General features: G+C 37.4%; 1 protein-coding gene across 3 annotated transcripts in view; it reads left to right on the forward strand.

Moving 5' to 3' along the window:
* Positions 1-15,088: 15,088 nt before the first annotated feature.
* jag2a (jagged canonical Notch ligand 2a) overlaps positions 15,089-23,016 on the forward strand; it is a 42,067-nt gene continuing 34,139 nt past the window's right edge. For 2 of the 3 annotated variants that reach the window (XM_051917492.1, XM_051917495.1), the window contains exons 1-2: positions 15,141-15,342; positions 15,846-16,166. In XM_051917492.1, the coding sequence (XP_051773452.1) occupies positions 15,280-15,342; positions 15,846-16,166 (384 nt within the window). In that variant the 5' untranslated portion in view covers positions 15,141-15,279. The other variant, XM_051917493.1, reaches the window with a different exon arrangement.

Here is a 23,016-nt window from a genome sequence, read left to right on the forward strand (position 1 = left end):
GGTTCAGAATTCTGCAGCTTGTGTTCTTTCTAGAACACCTTCTATCGAGCACATTTCTCCAGCAATTGCACTGGCTTCCAGTAAAGTATCTAGTTGAATTCAAGATCTTGCTACTTAGGGGAGACGGGGGCAATTGTAACAAATTTTGGTCATGTCGTCATTACTCAAACACCTTTTGAAATATTTGGATACAATTTTTATGTCAGTAACTTGTATTTGTGTTCTACTTGTTAACAGTCAACAAATGTTTTTACAAGCAATGTTAGAGTCACAATATTGATTGAAACATTAGAAGTCAAATGTTACATCTGCCCCCACATGCGGGGGCAATTGTAACAACACATGTAATACCTTCATATAAATACCAATAACCACGATAAACTCCAGAGAATATGGACATAGTTCAAACTGTTTAATATCCATTACATCCATATTATGCAGAACAATTAATTAACTCCTCTTGCTGTTTTCCTTGGTCTGAACCAGGCATGCTGTGAACACATAGTACAGAGCTTACTCCGTAAAATGGATCCCCAGATTGAGAGGCAAAAACACATTTCTTAAATTATTGGGAAAAAAAATAATCTATTTTGATGTCCTTACTAAGCTGGACACTATTTTGATGGTGTCGGGGGCAATTGTAATGCAGTGTTACAATTGCCCCTGACTGTACAGCCTGGTCTCATTGTTAATACGTAGGTATTAATACGTAACTTTCAAAGACACAAAACGTACATTTTTGTACGTTTAGAAAGGTGCTAAAACGTACAATATTGACGTAATTATGGCAATAAAACGTAAAAATACTTACGTTTTTACAGCGAAAAAAACTTAAAATATTTACGAATTATATCATGTCTTAAAGATATATGTATAATTTCCCTTTTATCGTTTTGTAGATAAATGTAAGATCCCTAAACCCCATCCCGAACCTAAAAACCTAACGTTACCCATTTTATACAGAATGTTCATAACATAATGGGCAGAAATGTGTAGGAAAATGACAATTTTAGTAAAAATATAACATTAAAACGATATTTTGAGCCACTAATCCTACACCTACCCCTAAACCTACCCATAACCATTTCTTTAAACTACCTACTAATATAAATAAAAGAGTGACAGACAAACAAGCGTAATCACAATAATTTTTTTTTTTTTGCGAAAATGTCAAAAGTGGTACCAAAAGTAGTTCAAATGATGATGAGTTCCAGTCAGTCTTCTTTGGCGGTAATAGTTTTTATAGGGTACAGAGCAGAATTTAACTTATTAATCCATGAATATACGATGAATCCGGCTTCTCTCCGTGAAGGCGCGACACTCATTTCAAATGTCAATCCACTGAAACACGGCATGTCGCAATCTGTGACGAAGCAGGTGAGAACCAATGAGCGTTCGATATCAGTGCCGTAAACCATGTCGTAACACTTCTCGAGGGTGGCGCTACTTTCAAATTTGAATCATAACGAGCGCGAGCTTTGACTGTGACGGTCGCTGTTGCTGAGAATCAAAATGAAGATCGATGGATAAAGGGCTGAATTTGGATCTGTTCCTTACAAACATATGGATTCTAAAGATTGGGAGTACAGCGAACAAATAAAATTGATGTGATTTGTGAATTTATGTTGTGTTTTGGTGTATCTTATGGTTGTATTGTCAGTCACTGCACAGGAGAAAACGCCTTCTGTGTCGCACAGCAAACAAACTAAATATTACAAAATGGTTAAACAATTTATTCGTAAGGTTTTAAATTGTAGTCTTGTTTAACATTATGCAATCCTCCGAAACGAGTAGCACAAGTCACGAACAGAAATGTTATTTCATATTAAGTAGATGACTAAACTGCTTTCAATAAATTCGACTAAAAACAACATTAAATCATTAAAGCCACGATTTTAATATTAATACATGGGAATTCATATACATTCACACTTTACATTACATGATTTACGTTTTTATTGCTGTTAATACGTAAGTATTTTTACGTTTTAGTCCTCTAAATACGTCAATGTTGTACGTTTTTGTGTGTATGAAAACGTAAGTAAATGTACGTGTGGTAGAACCACAATTTACGTAAAAATACACACGTATTCTCATGAGATCACATTGGACTGTACCACCCCGTGACAAGCTACCCTGCTAGCTACAATGAAACTAATGTTTGACAAAGGTATCAAATGTTAGACAACAGAAATGTCATCAAAAAAAGACGGATTTAAATTCATAGACATTAATGGTTAAGACAGTAGGAAAATACTGTAGATGAAAAAAATTACATTTATACCTCAAAAATTAGTTTTTGTAGAAAAACTTTACCAAGTATGATTTAAAAGCTTGTCCTTTGGCATGCATAGAGGCATCTCCACAAAGCACATGCAAACTGAGTTTCATGGTTCTGTCTCGTTTCTGATTGGTGTAATTTGAGATGTTACAATTGCCCCCTGTTACAATTGCCCCCGGTCTCCCCCTACTTACAAGGCACTTCATAATCTTGCACCCCAATACCTTACTCAACTTCTTCACGTTTACACTCCTTCACGTGCTCTCAGATCTTCATCTTCAATTTCTCTTGTGGTACCTCGGATTCGACTAACTACCACGGGTGCCAGATCTTTTAGCTATGCTGCCCCCCGCCTATGGAACTCCCGCTGACTTTTAAAACGCGTCTTAAGACATATCTTTTTATACAGGCTTTTTTATAATATGTTTTGAGTCTTTACTGCACTTTATCTGTATATGTGGAGTGTTCATTGTGTGTTTTGTCTTGTGCATGATCTGTATTTTTATTTTTTTATCTCTGCTTGCTTGTGAGGTGACCTTGTGTGTTATGAAAGGCGCCATGAAATAAAAAATGCATTATTATTATTATTATTATTATTATAAATGAATAGTCGAGAAGTAAAAAAAAAAAAAAGATATATAATTTGTATTAAAAAAAATATATAGTTTTTTTTTAATCGTTGTGTAAATGTGTGGGGTCCGAACGAACCCCAAAGACAATAAGTTTAGGGGAGAAATGAGGAGAATATGAGGGTTAAAGGGTTAGTTCACCCAAAAATGAAAACAATGTCATTTATTACTCACCCATATGCCGTTCCACACCCGTAAGACCTTCGTTCATCTTCGGAACACAAATTAAGATATTTTTGTTGAAATCTGATGGCTCAATGAGGCCTCCATAGCCAGCAATGACATTTCCTCTCTCAAGATCCATTAATGTACTAAAAACATATTTAAATCAGTTCATGTTAGTACAGTGGTTCAATATTAATATTATAAAGCGACAAGAATATTTTTGGTGCGCCAAAAAAACAAAATAATGACTTATATAGTGATGGCCGATTTCAAAACACTGCTTCATGAAGCTTCGGACCGTTATGAATCTTTTGTGTCGAATCATGATTCGGATCACGTGTCAAACTGCCAAACTGCTGAAATCACGTGACTTTGGCGCTCCGAACCGGTGGCTGCGTCCGAAAACTGGAAAATGCTGCTTTCGGAGGACACATTTCAAGGTAGGAAGGCATCAAGGCACGTCCGAATTCTATGTTAGCTTCACTTCCTGTTTCCTGAGATACCTTCGTCTGATCAATTTTTGAAGGCAGCATAGATGTATCCTTAGCTGCCTTTGATATCCCACAATCCTGTGCTTTCCATTCTGTGACAGTTGAGCTAGAAAAATAAAGATGGCGTCCGAAAGTTGCGTTTGCTGGCCAGTTTGTGAGTAAATGTACATTTTTGATCAACATTTTCCACCTTTGATGTCATTTCTAGCGAGAAATTACTACTGTAGTAATTAAATATTTGTTTAGTTCTTACCAAAGCTCGCGCTATTTTGCTGTAGTAGATCATTAAACTCTTATGCTGCCTCAGAAGTCTGTCCAAAATCCGTTTCATGGGGTGCCTTCATGCACAAACTCTGCCTTACAAGTCATTGCTTGATAAGGCAGCGAGGCAACAAGTCAGCTACCTAGGTTTTCGGACGCAACCGCTGATTCGACACAAAAGATTCATACGGTCTGAAGCTTCATGATATTTTGAATCGGCCATCACTATATAAGTCGTTATTTTGTTTTTTTGGAGCACCAAAAATATTCTCGTCGCTTTATAATATTAATATTGAACCACTGTACTCACATGAACTGATTTAAATATGTTTTTAGTACATTAATGGATCTTGAGAGAGGAAATGTCATTGCTGGCTATGCAGGCCTCACTGAGCCATCGGATTTCAACAAAAAATATCTTAATTTGTGTTCCGAAGATTAATGAAGGTCTTACGGGTGTGGAACGACATGAGGGTGAGTAATAAATGACATTATTTTCATTTTTGGGTGAACTAACCCTTTGAAGCAGGTAGGGCAATGTTTTTCATAGGCTAATCACTTTTTGTCATACTGGTTGAAACTCTCTTCACATCCTGATAGCAATCAATAATATGGTCTAAAATATATAAAAAATTACATATATCTTCTGTGGAAGTCTCAGAACCAAGAAATGTACATCCAATCATTGCATTTGGTCCAAATGCAATAATAGGATGTCCTACTTACCTGTCAACTTACCTCCACGCACCCTGTTTGCGCAGACATCACACATCATCAGCTTGTTTCATGAGGCTATGCACTGCACAGTATGCAGAGTTGTAGATAGAAAGTCACCGAGCAGCACAAACAAACAGCAGCCGCATTTTAAGTTCCTCCTGAACCAAAACAACAAGCTTATGCTGCGTTCTCGCTCATAACTAATGTAATTAAGAGATTGCAACCCGGAGCTGTTCACCCTCAGACTCGGATTTATGTGTTTCTATGGCAACACTTTCAACACCGAAATGAATCTGCAGCAGTCAAGTCAGCGCTCTTTAATTTAAGTTCATTATTATTGTAATATTATGTGCTTTGGACATGAGGTAATTTGACGCTGTCTCTCGTGACACTTTGCATACTCTGCTGTGCGTGTGCGTTCATGTTTTTAACTAACTTTAAACTAATTCTGTGCTCCCTCAAGTGGTGATGAAGGGTATTGCCATATACTTCTGAGATAGGCCTCCGGTTTGTAGCACAGCAACCTCAAAACTTTCAAACTGATTATAAAATAAGAGCAAAAAAATATATATGTGAGTATGAGTACATATGACTTTATTGCAATTCATTGTCGTTTTACATTCACAGACTGAGGTTTTGAAAGCTTTTGTTTGTGTTCCTCTAGAAAACAATGCTAAAAATAGTGAAGGGGTGGATTTACATGTATTTATCATGATCTTTGTGGTAGATATATAAAATATAGTTTTGCAGTTATATTTGAGTTTGATAATATATCATATGAAACTTTTTCTGTTTTCTCAGAGAGCGTGCAATGTGACACATTTGTGCTGAAATTATTTATCGTACAGACAGTTATTTACATCGTAACACTGCATTATTATGTGGTCAGGTAATAATTGGCTTCTGCGTAAAAGACTGACCGTAATACTGCGTTTTGGAGCCAGACAATTTAAAATCCTACTTAAAAGACACTTCTCTGTTCACACACACTATTAAGTTAATCCGTATCCAGACATGCAGACACACACACATTCTGAAGTCAAAACAGCTGCCCTATTATTGCAATACCCACCTTCACAGATCTCTCTAAGCACAGAGAGACGCTGCGTCTGTTATCGTGAGGTTTTAATGAATGATACTGTAGTTCAATGGATGTATAGGTGGTGAGTGTGTGTGTGTCTTTGATGCAGTGTGGAGACATAATGTCTAGCGGTGTTTAAGAGCAGTAATGCTCAGGTAAAGGTTGAATCACCGTCATCAGCCTGTCCGGTGTGTGGGCTTGTCATCTATCCACCTAAAAGAAAAGCAAGTAATCCCTACGGAGTGCAGATCTGAGACAGCCCTGGACAATAACAAAAAACATATTGGTTTATATCAGTGGTTCTCAATTGGTGGTTACTGGTGATAGATGGGCAGCAGGGAAAAACAATGCTACATGCAAAAACAATAAAATGACACTAAGCATCATAGTTAAAGGGTTAGTTCACCCAAAAATTGTGTCATTAATTACTCACCCTCATGTCGTTCCTCACCCGTAAGACCTTCGTTCATCTTCAGAACACAAATTAAGATATTTTATATTTAAGATGTTTTGTATCAAACTGCCAAAGTCACATGATTTCACTAAACAAGGCTTCATTATGTCATAAGTGTTTCTAAACGTTTTGAAATTTCAATCGTTCACCACTGGGGGGCGTGACTTTGGTAGTTTGATACACGCTCCGAACCACTGATTCGAAACAAAAGATTCGTAAAGCTTCGAAGGTTCATGAAGCAGTGTTTTGAAAACGCCCAGAACTAGATATTGTTTAATAAAGTCATTATTTTGTTTTTTTGCACAGAAAGTATTCTTATCGCTTCATAACATTAAGGTTTAACCGCTGTAGTCACGTGAACTATTTTAAATATGTCTTTAGTAGCTTTCTGGGCATTGTTAATTATCTTGCTGTCAATGAAGGCCTCACTGAGGCATCGGATTTTATCAAAAATATTTTTATTTGTCTTTTATACGAAGGTCTTACGTGTGTGGAACGACATGAGGGTGAGTAATTAATGACAGAATTTAAATTTTTGGGTGAACTAATCCTTAAAGAAGGCAAAATAAGGCTTATCACAGAAAACACTTTCTATATTGATGTTTACTTTAGCGTTCAATCAAACTATAAGGTATTTTGATCAGAATATTCTATCACTTGATAATACACTATTTGCAGGGTTTGTTCAACCTGGTAAAAAAATGCATTTATGTATTTATAGAATTGACAATATTTCCATTCAGCCTATGCAATGTCAATAATTTTGCATATTTTTCACCCAATGTACACAGTAAAACATGATTTTTCAAAATTGTAAATAAAACATAGATCATTGGAGTGTTTTACAAGAAAATACTATTTCAGTTTTTCTACTTCAAAATGTCACATGTAATTTCATATGTTATTTGCTGTTTCTTTGTAATTATTTGTGAAATTTATTAGAGATTTATGAGTGAAAATTGTTTTAAAGTAAATCCCACATCAGTGTAGTTTATGGTTATAAAAATTTAAATATTTTATATAAATATTTGATAAATGTTTTGTTTAAAGACATTTATGTTTACATTTGAAATAGATGCCCAAAGGAAAATTTGGGTCATGAAACAAAATCAAAGACTATAGAATAACACAAGACGCATCACTCGTATTGTTTTGAATGGGAGAAAGTGCAACGGGCAATATATGACAATGATGACAATGGACTATATGCACGGAGCGTTCTTTAGAACTTCCGCATTAATATAAGCCAGCTCGAAAACTTCCGGTGAGATGTCATTTGCTGGTGTGTTGAGCATCAGTAGTGTAATACTTAGTTTATAATCAGAATAAATATAATAGTCACTTAAATAGTCAGGCATAGCATTAATTTAGTTATTCAAACGTAAGACGGCATAAAAAATAAATAAAGACGTACCTCAGTGTTCCTTCTCGGCTAAATTAAATTCGACCATCAGTTTTCACACTTTTATGTGTAAAAAAAGCTTCAGAAATTCAATATTTATTGTGCACTTTGGTTAGATTAAATGAATAAAATGTGTGTTTTTACAAGTGTGCTGAAATCATTGATCTTGCGCTGCACTGACTGACAGCTGCTGTGATTACAAAGGGAAAGCGTGGTGCTCGCTTTCTGTCATGAATCACAAGAAAAGTTATTGTTTTTCTTAAGATTTTTTGAGTATTTCATACTTCACATTGACAAAATGTATTTTTAAACCTAGTTATTTCATAATGTTTAATATTTAGACAATAACGAAGTTTAAAACGATTAGAGGAAATGGCTGATATATGCGTAAATAAATGCTACTTTGCCGCCACCTGCTGGTTAAAGTGGTAATTATTGTCTTCTTTATTTTTAAATAAGTGTTTTCTATCAAATGTTGAATTTCCTACATTTTGAAACTTTCGGTTTTACGATGGGGACAGTCTCAGAAGGATGAACAAATAATGTTTGTGGTCATCACATTAAAAATGCTGGGGGAAAAAATGCGTACGTGTGTCTAATTACAGACACTGCGTTTTTAAACGGTCCCAATAGCTTCGTCTTTATTGCAATCAATAAAACTGGTTTATTGGCAAATTAAGTAAATGTGATAAGTGCATTAAAATATGAATACAACATTAAAAAGTCAACCATTGATGGTTTTGTGTTGATGTACAGCGAATACAGAATGAACAGCTAACAGTTCACCGGAAATGCCCGAGCTGGCTTAACGACAACCAGGAAGTAACCGTGTATATAGCCCATTGTTGTTACTTTTTTTTTTTTTTTCAAGCATAAAGAATAAGTCCCGCCTTCTAAATAAGAGCCAATCGCCGATTGGTAAAGCAAAGTCCCTTTAAGACAAGTCATTTCACTCGGCGGCCATCTTTGAAACGCCTCTCGGGCATCCTGGGCATCATGCAGCTCCTATCTCTTTGAATGGGGAAACATCAAATTCTCCAAAGCTGTTTGCCAAGTTTTCGATTAAATTTCATATTTGAAATCACCAATGAAATCTGACAACAACTGTCTCATAAATTTTTTTTCCAAACGCTCAAATCATGACAAAAAAACAGTATTTAGGCTGGATCAAGCTAATGCGCATGCGCAGACCTAAATGCGCGCCTCTTGTGCCTCAATTCGGAGGTGCGCGTCTGACTGTTTCTATAGAAACCGGTGCTTCTGACGGCCGCTGCAGTGACGCGATGACTTTACAGGTCGGCGATTGGCTCTTATTTTGAAGGCGGGACTTATTCCGCCATATTGAGCGTTACACTTTCTCCCATTCAAAACAATACGAGTGACATGTCTTGTGTTATTCTATAGTCTTTGGGTAAAGTCATCGCGTCACTGCAGCGGCCGTTAGAAGCTCCGGTTCCTATAGAAACAGTCAGACACGCGCCTCCGAAATGAAACAGAAGAGACGCAAATTTAGGACTGCCTATGAGCATTAGCTTGATCCAGCCTGAAAAATACCGTTTTTTTTGTCATGATTCGAGCGTTTAGACACACAATTTTTGAGACAGTTGTTGTCAGATTTAATTGGTGATTTCATATATGAAATTTAATCGAAAGTTTGGCAAACAGCTTTTGGAGAATTTGATGTTTCCCCATTCTAAGAGATAGGAGCTGCACTTGAATGCCCGAGAGGCGTTTTTAAAGATGGCTGCCGAGTGAAATGACTTGTCTTAAAGGGTCTTTGACAAAACTAGTTAACCACTGTTTTTACATGAGTTGAATAGAATAGAATAGAATAGAATAGAATAGAATACAGTACAATAGAATAGAAAAATAGAACAATTGATGTAGCAACAAATTTCCTAATTTTAAACAGCAGTAGTTTACAACAAAGTAAATGTTCAAACTGAATGATGCATTTACGATATTTATATCAAAACATCAATGTGTTTTCCAGTATATACTAAATGAAAGTATGTAGATTCCTGACACCACACCCGTACATACTTGCTGAATATTTTCTTTCAAAACCATCATCTTAAAACCATCATTTTGCTGCTATAACAGCTTCCTCACTTCTGGGAAGGCTTTTCACTGCATGTCGGAACACAGCTGTGGGTTTGCTACCATTTACACACAAGAGCATCTAGGGAGCTTAGAGGTAATGTTGGGCGATGAGGCCTCGTTCACACTGCTCGGCTTCAGGTCCAAGCTTTAAAACGTTCTTCCATGCCAGATTCAGTAAATCATTTCTGGTGCACAGGGAGAAAAAGAGATGAACCCTCCCCTAACTTCTGTAACAAAGTTGGAAGCACAGAATATGGATAGCAGGTAGCAGGTTATTTTGATCATGACATCACAGGGCTCTTTTGGCATGACACCACTAAGTTGACTCATCATTAGTTCATATGAGAACAATTAGAAAATGATCAATCACAGACCAACATGTTTATCTTCTGAAAGGCAAGATCCTCCCGGGAGCTCCTGAAATACAAACCACTGTGAATCTGAGCAGCCAAAGATCTGAGGCGTCAAAGACAAACAGATCAGGCTCTTTAAACTCTTAACTATCAACAAAGTTGACTCCATTTAGAACCGAATCCAGAACTCGGAGTTGTGATGTCACAAAAAGAACTCTGGAGTGTTTTGTGCTTACAGTAAACAAAGATAAGAGCCATTCTCATCTTCTCTTGTTTGAGACTAGAGTTCTGTTCTGCTTTGATTGATAAGATCTGCCCAGGCATTACTTTTGGCATAGGGACAAATGTGAGTGTGCACTTTGTAGTCTCCTTGACATGTAGAGGCCAGACTTTCCTCCTCTCTAATGCTTTCTGTCTCCGTTTCTTGGAAAATTAATACCAGAATCCTGCACATGAAAGGATTATTGCCCCACATATAAAGGTTTACCCTCCAACATCGTGTCAAGGTTCAGGAATTTGTATCATTCATGCAAAAACCTGGAATGTGATTTGGCATGGGATTGTACAGGCTGAGATTTACCGTGGAAGAGGGAGAGTGATATGACCTTGAGTCATGATGTGTGTTTTTCCTGTGCTGCTAAACTGAGATGTGAAGTGTTTGGGACAGATTGGAATGTCTGTGGAATTCCCCTCGAATCCCCTTCATCATGCAGTACCTTTGACAGATTTCGCTACAATGAAGTCTCTCAACACTTTTTTCTCTCATTCTCTCACTATTGTAGGAAATGTTACCTCATACAGAAAAATACCTTTGTGTCAAACACAATTGCACAGGATCTTTCCCTCCCCAAGAACAGTTCCCTTATTCCTACTCGAAAAACACAAGAACATGGAGGAGTGCACAAGAAGTCATTAAAAAATCTTAACAAGTCTTAACAAGAGAGGAAAACATGTTCAAACACCTGGTAATAAGTGAAAGTACATGGCCTTTAAATACACAGTAAGGCTGAAGAGGAACTCTACGCAAGGTTTTATAGATATCAAAATAAGCATACACAAGCAAGTTTGCTGTTGTTCCGAATATCCCCTGATATTTGAACCAACAAAGTTACATGAATGTGAGTGTGATATTGCAACATGGTAATTCGTAACTATTTTACATTTTGGCAAATTGGTGGTTAATTTGTATTGTACAATCTCATTAGTGTTTTTTGTACAAACTGCTTACACCACATTTATGGCTAGGTTTAGGGGTGGACTTTCATGCTTACATTTTTTTCTAAAAAAATGTTTCTGTATGAAAAACAATGTACAAATTTATACATAATCACATACATTTTAGACAAGATATTGTCAACTTTGAGAAAAGATTTTCAAACAAAGCCAAAGCAGAATTAGCCATCACGTCTTCTTTGAACACATAATAGCAGCATTCCTGAATGAATCTGTGTTTTGGATGAATCGTTTGAGTGAATAATTTAAAGACTCACTAATAAAGACAGTCATTTGTCGTCACCTACTGGCGTAATGATTTAACCTGCAGAAAAGTCACTGTAAAACAGTGGCTCTTCACCTTTTTTTTCACACCCCTGCTGTCCAACACAATATTCAAAGGCCACCTCCTCCCATATAGATATTTCCGGTATTTTTTCCACTCATTTTCAGACTTTTTCATTAACGAAAACTGGGAGCATCGATATTTAACCATGATTACTTTTGTGATTTCAGAAGTTTAAAGAACTGCATGTTTTTTAATAATAATAATAATAAAAAACTTTAATTGAAGGGAAATTTTAATTTAGATTAAAGTTACATATATATATATATATATGTATATTGTGATATATTAATAATAATGGATTAATTTTATGTCACACAATAGAGAACACACAAATATTCTCATGTGTAGAAGGTCACAGTCACACACAAGGGGTCCTTAGGGATTTCTCTGAGAAACACATAATCCATGCTCAACCAGCCCTGCCTATCTCCTTCTATTCAGCACTGTATATAAGCAACACAATGTCTCATTGTGTGTGCGTGTGTATGTGTGCATGTACTCCTCCCTCTCTTACAGCAGACTAATGCAATGAATGATTGGCACAGCTGACTGAGCTGATAACAGCTCCATCCTTTACATACCCACCCACTGCTAGGCACGCACATACCCGCCTGCGGTTAACCCTCGTGGGCCGCAGACCTAAACGCTGCCTGGCATCTATTCCCAGAAGCCTGGATCAAAAACCACAGCCGGGCTTCAAAAACTGGCCTATGTGGCGGGGTCACATAGCTGTCTAATTACCAGCGGTTTACAGTCTCAGGCTGGATCTTGTGAAAAAAAAACAACAACTTTCAGTTCAACATTCAGACATATTTCCAATTTTTTAATTGAAGGTGAAGTGTGTAATTTCTGTCACTAGTGACACTAAATTGAATTGCAGTCTGAGCGCCCTGATAAGCCAGACATAACACTGGCTCAACTACTGGAGTAATTTTGGGGTGGAACTTGTTTGTATCAACAATTTGGTTAGGTCATTATTTTTGTTTTGTTTTTGCGCTAAAAAAGTATTCTTATCGCATCGTAAAATTAAGGTTGAACCACTGCAGTCACGTCGACTGTTTTAACGATGTCTTTAGTACCTTTCTGGACCTTGAAAGTGGTGATTATATTGCTGTCTATGAATGAGTCATATACCTCTTGGATTTCATCAAAAATATCTTAATTTGTGTTCCAAAGATGAACGAAGGTATTACGGGTGTGGAACAACATGAGGGTGAGTAATTAATGACAGAATTTTCATTTTTAGGTGAACTAACCCTTTAAATTGTGCTTATTTTAACTGGACATGGCATCCATGCACAAAACGCTGAAAAATAAGACCTTTGTCTAGTGCATGCTTACACAGAAAAAACAAGAATAAGCTGTGCAGTGGAACCCCAAAACAGGGTATTTGTGAACCAGTCCGTATGTTTTCGAAAGACATGACAGAAACATTTACTTGAGTAAACACAACATGTAAGTACAATTAAAGATATGCCCTGTATTTTACAAGAGAGGATGATCCACAGCTGTGATTTAAAAGAAAATGTAAAACTAAAGAGGATCTAAACAGTGAATCACCTTTTATAGGAACCTCAATTGGTTTCCAGAGATCAATCAGAACAGGGCAAGCTGAGGTGAGCTGTAAGATGCCTCTTCTGAAGACGACATATTCAGGTCAGCCCATTGACATGTCGCACCCCTTCAGTGACCCTAAAAGAGGTGTAGAGTGCAAACACTGAGGGAATCTGCATTAGCTGTAATAGAAGTCTGCCTTGAGGTCAGAGGTTAAGCACTCTCACACTCCATCACTGACATTTATAAACCTGAGACAGAATTTCACACCTCCCAATGACACACCTGCTCGCCAACTCTTCTGCACTTCTGTTCCTCTCTGCATCTTCAAGAGGACTGAGAGAGAACAAGATGAAGAGAGAGCAAATGGCCCATATATATTTGGTCACTTAAGATATCCTTAAAATATTATTTAGGGCCACTGCATGAATGTAATCTTGCATGTGAGGTAATCTTGTATATTAAGAGACAAAGCTTTAATCTTTTATCTCATCCTGCAACCAAACAAATCAATCAACAACACTGTATCAAAACTACAATTGCATTTTTGACTGTGGGCCAAACCTCAGCTGTTTCAATTGAGCGACAATGACAACAACAACTCTTTCAATTAATCATACCCTCAGAACCAAATAATGTGTGTATCTGTGGTGTAGATATTACTCCATGTGCATTCACTGAAAAACAAAACTATTTCAAATGTTTCCCACCCCCTCCCCAATCTGGTACATATTCTGTGAGTTCAACAGAACGCAGGTGCCTTTATTTCTATCAGAGCCGCAGTGTGTCACATCCTCAGAGTGCAGCGAGCATTGTTCACATCTAATTCCTCTGCATGTAGCTCTCGGGCTGACTTCCTCTCTTTATTCCCTTATTCTGGCTATGGACCGGCACTAGAGGAACGCAGGATGGAGTCTGACGGCAAGATTAGGACTATAGCGTCACCCGTTTCCTAAAGACAGAGAGTAGAGAAAGACAGAGAAAGACATTTGATTAACAAATAGCAGGACGTGACACAACCATAAAGTAAATCTGTGATATCATCTCGTTTAGTCTATTACTAACAAACTAAGAGCAAAAGTTCAGGTCTGGCATCACAGCTGAGGGGTGGGAAGCCTTTGAACAAAAAAAAAACAAAAAAAAAACATTCCCACGCTGTTTTATCGGGCACAAAAATGACTTCAAATAGTATAGAGATATCAGAGTGAAATGCAAGTAATGAATGCATGTTGGTAGTTTAGTGAACCTCTCTTTCTCTCTCACACACACATACACACACACACACACACACACACACACACACACACACAAAACAAGATTAGGCTGTTTTATGAGCCTTTCAAATTGTGATTATTACTTCAAATGTCCTCACAAGTTGTCAACATGTAGCTATCCTATTTGAGGGAATTTAAAAAAAAAAAAACTTATTGGATTATGTTGGACTGTTGGAAAAAGGGTATTATACAACATACAAAAAGCCAGGGCTACATGAGACCAAAAGGTGAACGACATACTTTTTTCCCCAGAAGTTTTCAGAGGGCAACCGGTATAATGAATACGTTAACTCATATCCGCCAGTAATCGATCACTAGAGGGCGCTCTGTATCTGTTACCCACAAACATTCAACCGTGCCTTCACATCACTGTCAATTTGGATTGTGAAAGAGTGCAAGCAGGGAAAAATGCTAAAAAAAAAAAAATGCTAAGTAAAAAATGTGCTTACTGCGTAATAATCGTTTGCAAAATGTCAACATACTTCTACCAGTAATTATGTAACCATTCAGCTGTCAAATATTGTAGAGTGAAAGATTATTCCTTTTGTGAAATATTAAAATTGATTAAATAATAACACAATAACAATCTTTAAAATCTCAAAATAGTTTGTCTTTTACTCTACAAACTAAGTCAATAATCCTGTCAGATCTATAATTTATATGGAGGCCCCGCCCTCTGACCATTCGATTGGCTGACGCAGACGTTCTACTACAGCTGATGACTTGCCAATGGTTTATTGAACTGTCAGTCAAGCCCGTTCAGACGTCTAGTAGTTGACTGATATAGTGAGAGCAGCGCGCTGGAGAAGTGAGTGGATGTATGTGTGTGACTTTCATCTCATCTTCTGGAGGTCTTGCGGAGAAAGGAATCACTTTGTATGGCTGGATTTTTGTGGATGATGCATATATTGGTTTTCTTTTTTTAACCATGTCGTATTAACTTCATAGGAGTCATGCATAACTATTTTGGAGCTTGTTTCTCAATAGTGTTACTGATTTTGACGTTTTGGACTGAGGTGAGTTAAACTTCCTTAAGCCTTTTTTAAGTCCACTTTTACCTTCACTGTCTGTAAAGTCCATAGATTAAACAACCGTTTTACATTGACCTGAAACTCATTCATTTTTGTCAAATTAGATTTTGGGATTCTTGTCCTAATAGAATTATCCTTCTGTCAGTGGAATCATGTGATCCTCAAAGTTTAAAGGCGTTTTAAAACCAGTCCGCGTACACTGTAATGGACCTACTTTGAAACTTTAAGCATCGCCTAAATTAATAAATGCATATTTCATTATTGCACGAGCCTGTTTGCTGCGAGTGCATTGGTAGGTGTTTCTGCAATAGCCTACCTGTAGAACCATACAAGCACTCCTTAAACACAAATGCAAGTCAATGCACTATTTATTAAGTTGCATGTGCTGTTTTGTATATGAATGGGAACAAGACAATTTATTCTATGCAATCTTACAAAGCCAAGCTGTTTGTAATTCATATTTTAACTACTGTTTATGTTATTTTTAGGTGTGCCAGTCGTCGGGTTATTTAGAGCTCCAGTTGATCAGCGTGGAGAATGACAAGGGTGAGCTCGCGAATGGAAACTGCTGTGACGGCGCGCGGAGCGCACGAGACGGTCTGTGCGACCAGGACGAATGTGACACGTACTTGAGAGTGTGTCTAAAGGAATACCAGGTGGAGGTCTCCACATCTGGCTTTTGTACTTACGGCACTGGAAGCTCGAGCGTGCTCGGAGGGAATACATTTCAGTTGAAAGGATTCAATGGAAACCCAAACAAGGCCAATGACCTCGGGACCGTTATCATCCCCTTTCAATTCGCCTGGCCGGTAGGTGTTTACCGATACTCTCTTTCATCAGCTCTTCAACAAACAAACACTTTTTTTTTTGTGAACACTTTCTACCTCTATGACGCTGTATATAGTTATTTGGAATATTTTATATAAACTGTTTAAAAATGTGCTCGATTTTATGAGTTTTCAGAACTCGTATTTTCAACAGTAGCCTAATTAAATTCAAAGGTATCAGAAAGTGCAATGAAGACTGGACGAAAGGTTGAATATTTGTAAGTAGGCCTATTAAGGTGTTCATATTGTATTAGAAAACATATGATAGGCTTATAACATGACATTTGGTGAGTATCAAATCATAGCTTGACCACATTAAGATTGTATAACCAGCTGGTACCTTGTTTATTGTTGGTCCAACTAGCTAACGACCAGTTTAGACCAGCTACAAACCATGTTCCAAAGCTAGATTTTACAGCAGATGGCCAAGACGCCCAAGTGAAACATGCTTGGTCTTAACAACACCAACTGGTAGCCTGCGCATTAAACACTCATTGCAAAGCAAATGTTTGACTCGGTGGAAAGAGGAGAGCTCGGTGTCACCGTAGTCACTGGCGTTAATCGTAGAGATGATGAGTAGGGCATCTCCGGTTACGGCGCGCGTTTGGCTGAGCGAGCGGCGGCTGGTGCGTGTCTCTCGCGCGCGCTGAGTTTACAGTTACACGCGTAACTGATGGTGTCGTATTTATAGGACGTAGTGTGTTTTACTTCATGTGGAAGGGGCTGCAAGAAGACCATGCATTGCTGTATTGTATTGCTATCTATCTATCTATCTATCTATCTATCTATCTATCTATCTATCTATCTATCTATCGTCTGTCTATCGTCTGTCTGTCTGATTTAAGTTTCTTCTCTTTTTTAGCAGGGGTCTACATCATTTACAACAAAATAGTTGCTACAGTTGATTTTGCTGTAGTAAGGAATCATTAATGAAACTGTCACCTTTTCAGTAAAACACATCTTAGCAGCATCTTTTTCTTTTCTTAGTGAAAGAATCATAAGATATGGTCAAGGGCACCAGAATGCTCACAAGAATGCTGTTTTGGGTAAAAATGAGATTGCATTTTTTTTTTTTAAAAAGGCACGATTTACACAAGACAGAGTTCTTGACTAGAGCTGGCATGCTCATGGAGTGATATCACAACCCAAGAGATAGAGAAGAGAAAGAGAGAGGCAGTGGGAGTTGTCTACACGATCATGTTTCAGATAGCAGCATTGTCACTAAATAGACCAGAACAGATAGATTGTAAGATAACGCAAGGCACATTATACTGTGGGTAAAACATTTAACTCAAACCACACAGAGCTTACATCAGTGTGAGTTTGTTGCTGTTGTTTTAAACCAGGTAAATCTGTTTTCTAAGAAGTGAAAAACGCTGAATCACTGCATTTGAGTCTTGTTTGCTTCCAGATTTTAGCCGTGGTGATAACAGTAGCGTTGTGGTGAGAGCTGCCTGTGTTCTTATGTTATGCACACGTGTCTTTTAAAGTGGCTTTGTTTTAAACACACAGTAATTGCCCAGTTGAAGATAAAATCGTGGACACAGCAATGTATGGAGATGTTTTGGGACTGTGCATGAATATTTGTATATCTCTGCAGTGGTTCTTCAGTTATTCCCAACTTCAGTCAACTTTTGTCTGTCTGTCTGTCTATCTATCATTCTATCTATCTATCTATCTATCTATCTATCTATCTATTGTTCTAGCTAGCATGCTTACAATAGATGTTTATTTTATTTTGTTTATTTGCTCTCTTTTCTGGTATGCTGAAGAACATCTGCATTTTTCCAATCACCATAAGCTATAACATATTTTTTTCTATTCAATTTAGGACTGTTTTACAGGTGACAAATTCTACCTACTTAAGTTTAGTTTTAGGTCTAAACTGTGTCTCACAACCGTTATCTGGTCGCCTGCTTATGAATAGGTTTATAAGTGCTGTTTCAACAGTTTGGCAGGTGAGTCATTTGAGCAACTGATTACACATTCAGCTGGTGCACATGTGAAGATTCTTCTCTGCTGTAACTGCTGAAGTCTGTGAAGTCTGAAGTTATGTGTTAACACTGGTGAAGACAGCCCATAGTAGGAAGGAAATCCTCCTGCTGTGATGTTTAATAGTTATTTCTGGAACTGGCAAACCACAAAAACAAACACTTGCTAATGGGAATAATCCTCCCATAATGTTCTTCTCTGCAGCTTGTCTGCCTTTAAGTCTTTACAAATTCTTCAATAACGAATAGGAATGATGATAGACAAATATACTGTTTGATATAGTTGCATCAACGCACTCTGCACATCATCATTGTTATTTAGATCAACATCAGCTGATCTGAAATCTGTCACGACACTTGCATCTGCCATTGTCCATAGTTTCTTGGTAAATCGGGTGTGCCAAGGGGAGGGACACAGTTTACGGAAGGTGATGTTTATGGGCCTTATAAGTCCTGCTGTGCCTGACGTCCTACAGCTGTGAGATCTTTGATTCTCTTCCAGCATACCATCTTTTGTTTTTGGATAAAAAAATCTTGTCCCACTGAGCACACACACACACACACACACACACACACACACACACACACACACACACATACCACTTTTTTTTTTTTTTTAGCTTTTCCAAGAGCTCCCCAAGTTCATGTTCTGTTTCACGATTAGGACTTTTTCAGTCTTTAATCTAAACCCCGAATACACAGTCAAGAGAGAGATATTTTTACAATCCAAACAGGAATGTACAATAACAATGTATCTTTACCAAAGATAACATTAGCTCTTTTTAAAGCAGTCAGTGTATCTGGTTGTTTTGAGATATGGGGTCAGGCCACTTAAATGACTGAGTCTTTGTCATTTATGTTTCTGTTTTATATCACGTAAATGTGGACCTGCCAAGAAGCTGCACTGAAAGTTTTACTGAAAGAGAGAGGGATGCTAGTGACAAACAAACTTGATTCTATCATTCTTGACAGCTAAAACAGTTAAGAAGACCTGCATGACTAATACTTGATCTCCTCTACTTTTTCCATTTATTTTTTGTTGTTTATTTTCAGATCTTTCCTGTCCTCCTTTCACCCCATCCTGCTTTCTTTAAATCTTGAATGAGTGTTGGGTCTCTTGTTTCACGACTGTTTCTTTCTCCTATTTTGTATGAGTGCTCAGTAGTTGGCTGAGCGTTAGATAACAGGTGTTTGATGCAAACCTGCATTGTGTTTTCCATCTGGACTGTGATGTCGTCTGCTGGTTACAGGAATGATAACAGTTGATATTTGACTATCAGATGTATTAATGCAAACATGATGTTCCTGGGCTGATTCTAGATCTTGCACTTTGTTTTAGCGTCATGTTGCTCCAGTTGAATGTCTCATGCAAATAACTTAAATAACATGTCTATCTATCTGTCTATATGGGGGGGGGGGGCTATTAGGGGCTTAGACTTAGGGAGGTCCCCCAGATATTTTCATTTTAGTAAAGATAACAAAGACAAAGACCTAAATGCCCTATTTCTACTATATTTAATCTTTCTACTATATTTATCCATTCCATGTAGGGGCTTTTGTATTGCTTACATAAATCAGAAACATGCACTCATTTTTCATTATTTCTATTTTTTTAACATTTTATAATTATTGCAAAGTAATCAAAACTGATTTGTGGCATCTGATTTGTGTTGAAAATAAGTCAAAATGATTGTGCATGACATTCTTTTAAATATGTGAAACTCATTCGCGAATAATTATTCCTGTGCCTCTGATGAATCTGACATTAAGACTCTCCAGTGAATTTGGAAGCCATCTGATTAGGCCTATACTGTTTTTTGAGACATTTCAATGTATTTGTAGTCATATGCTTTTTGTGGGTCTTCAAGTGCCTTATATCAAGTCAAGTCAAGTGACTTTTATTTTTATAGTGCTTTATATAACACAGATTGTGTCAAAGCAGCTTCACAGTGATAAACGGGAAAATAAAAAGAATGAATTATAGAAACTCAACTAAGGATATTCTGCTGTGAAGCATCCCTAAAAGACAATAGTGTCATTATTTAGCTCAAATTTAGCTTATATGTAGTAGTCACCTGCTTCTTTTGCCATTTTTGCCCTATTGGGTCTGCTGCTTTATCACCCTCTAAATTAAGTATTACTTAGGGTAAGCCATTTAAAAGAAGAATAGTGGCTTATCTCTCTTTGTTATCTCTGTTTGTCATTGCCTGGACTGAAAATGTAAACATTTTTTATTCCTAAACAAAAAAGCCTGTAATTCTATGGAAGCCTGTTTTAATAAATGGTATATAGTTATGAATAAATATATATTTTTTAATTATAAATATATTTTATATTGCACCCCTATAATACTTGATTCAATTTGAGCATTGCCTGCACGGTCCCTATCACTGAAGGGGAAAATTACAAGTAAATAAGGCTTAAATTTTGGTCTGTAAAACTACTGTATACCTTCAAGAGACTTGCGATGGACTTTTAAGGTGGGTTAATAGCATAGCCTCATACAGCTTACACAATGGTCTGATTTGTTTCTCATTTCTTTAAGATATTGAAATTATGTCACAATTATTGTCTTGCTGCATGGCTACTAACGTTTAGGAGTCATTCACATACAGCGAGACACCTATATAAAGGAAAAACGATTAAAAAAAGAGTCTTAGACAGAATGGCAGAACCCAACAAGAAAAGTATGATGGCATTTTTAGTGCAATATTACTGCCACACTCTGTAACGCTCAATAATATTTTTATAATAGATATATAATATAGTGATGATATTTTAGTTGTCCAGTAGTTGTCTGTCATTAGAATTGAGATTTATTTACAACCTTCAGCCTCTACCACCTTTACCCCTGACATGCATGTTTAATGTTTTCTGAAGAGTTTTGCAAACTTTATGTATCGGTTGTAAAATCAAAAACACAGCTTACCTTGGCTTATTGCTAATAAATAAACCACCACCTCTTTCATTGAAAATCGCACACAATGGAATAGCATTGTTAATTCTGTGCCACGGAAACCCAAGCACATTGGGTATGAAGTGAATTTAGAACACAGGTGTGTTACCAACCTGCACATATCACATTCAGCTTTTAGGTGGAATAGTTCCTGCGTGTGTGTGTGTGTGTGTGTTTGTGTGGTGTTACTGTGCATTGATTTGCATTTGACCTGAATCCTTATAGACCGGTGTGTTCACACCTGGTGCGAGTGTGTGTATGTTAATGAAAGGCACATTCTGGCTGGATTCTCACAATATACAGTACAGTACGTCCTCCTCACTGTCCTCTGATGTGTAAAAACTGTGGCACTGCCTGCTCAGTGTCACTTAGGAAGTGTAATTTATTCATTGCCTGTGTGTGCGTGTGTTCCTGTGTATCTGCTGGCATGTGTATATGCATGTGGGTGTCTTATTTCCCTCTAACTAAGGAAAGATAAAATGTCCTGCTCCTCCCTGGACTGGTGTCCTGCTGTCCTGCTCCTCCCTGGACTGGTGATTGGTGTCTGATGGCTGTCTATAGAGATTAGTAACTGTTTTTTACGCTATTGACCAGGGGCCAGATTTACTAACAGCTTGTGCCAGTGCAAACCCTCTTTTGGCTTTAAAAGTCTACTGTCAGGATTTACCAAAGACACAAGGTAAAAAATTAGCGCTAAAAAGGCGTGGACACAGTTATTTTTGCATATGCATTTGTAGGAGTTTCCCTTTTAGACGCAAAATTTATGGGAGGAGAGTATTTAAATGAATCATGCAAGGTGATTTACTAAGGTTTGCGCTAGTCAATTTACTGGTATTTGGCGCCATTATTTACTGCCCCAAAAAAGCATTTTTTAAACCACACGCTGATCCGGCTGCATCTGTGTTATTTAATTTGCGCGTCGTCAGTAGATCATGCACAGAACTTTCCACTCCCATCTGCATTTTTTTGGAATTGTGCTCTCATGCTAATTTGCCCTGTTTAGTAAATCTGGCCCCAGGTGTTTACATTAATACGCTCTTGTGGCAAACTAATGCTGCACAAAACCTTTCCCTTTCATTAGTCTGCTGACACTGATTCCTCAACATCCTGACACATTTAATGGGATTTGGACTTTATTCTGGATATTATAAAGCAGTACGCAACTCCCAGGGGGTCTGTGGCAGTACTACAGGGGTAGTATTTAAAATACACTAATATCGCAGTACTGCATACACATAGTTCATTTTATTTTGTAAGATGATTATGGCCCTGTTTCTACCTGGTATTAAGATGCATTTTGGTCGATTGGATCACAAGCTTTTTCGATCTAATGGACAATTTTTGTCTTCAAACCAGACTTTGGTCTCCAGCCGACAAACTTTAAATCCTGTCTGGCTAGCACGCTTCCCATAATGTTTACGTTCAGTAGGCAGAGAGTAGACAGTCTTTTCAGGCTGTTTGAAAACATTTGACCACATGAGTGTTTCCACTACGAAAGCAATGTGGTTGAATGCATTTTTGACTACCTCTGGAAGTGGTCGAAAGTGGACACGCTCAAAACGGTTAACACCCCATTTACACCTGTATTTAGCGTCGTCCACTTGTGATCCAATCGACCAAAACGCATCCTTAATACCAGGTGGAAACAGGGCCTGTGATAGTGTGTTACCTCTGACATTCATGGTTAATGTTTTCTGAAGAGTTTTGCATATACTTTATGTATCTGTTGTATCCTGTCCATTTACATGTAAAAATGTACATATATAAATGTCAATGAAACACCAATTTTTTATTTTTTTATTTTTTATTTTTTTTGTGAATGTTGCTTAGAGGTTTAGTGAAAGGTCTTGCGATGGGAAAGAGTCTTTCCTTCTTTCCATTTACT

The sequence above is a fragment of the Ctenopharyngodon idella genome, chromosome 13, assembly GCF_019924925.1.
Source record: "Ctenopharyngodon idella isolate HZGC_01 chromosome 13, HZGC01, whole genome shotgun sequence".
NCBI lineage: Eukaryota > Metazoa > Chordata > Actinopteri > Cypriniformes > Xenocyprididae > Ctenopharyngodon > Ctenopharyngodon idella.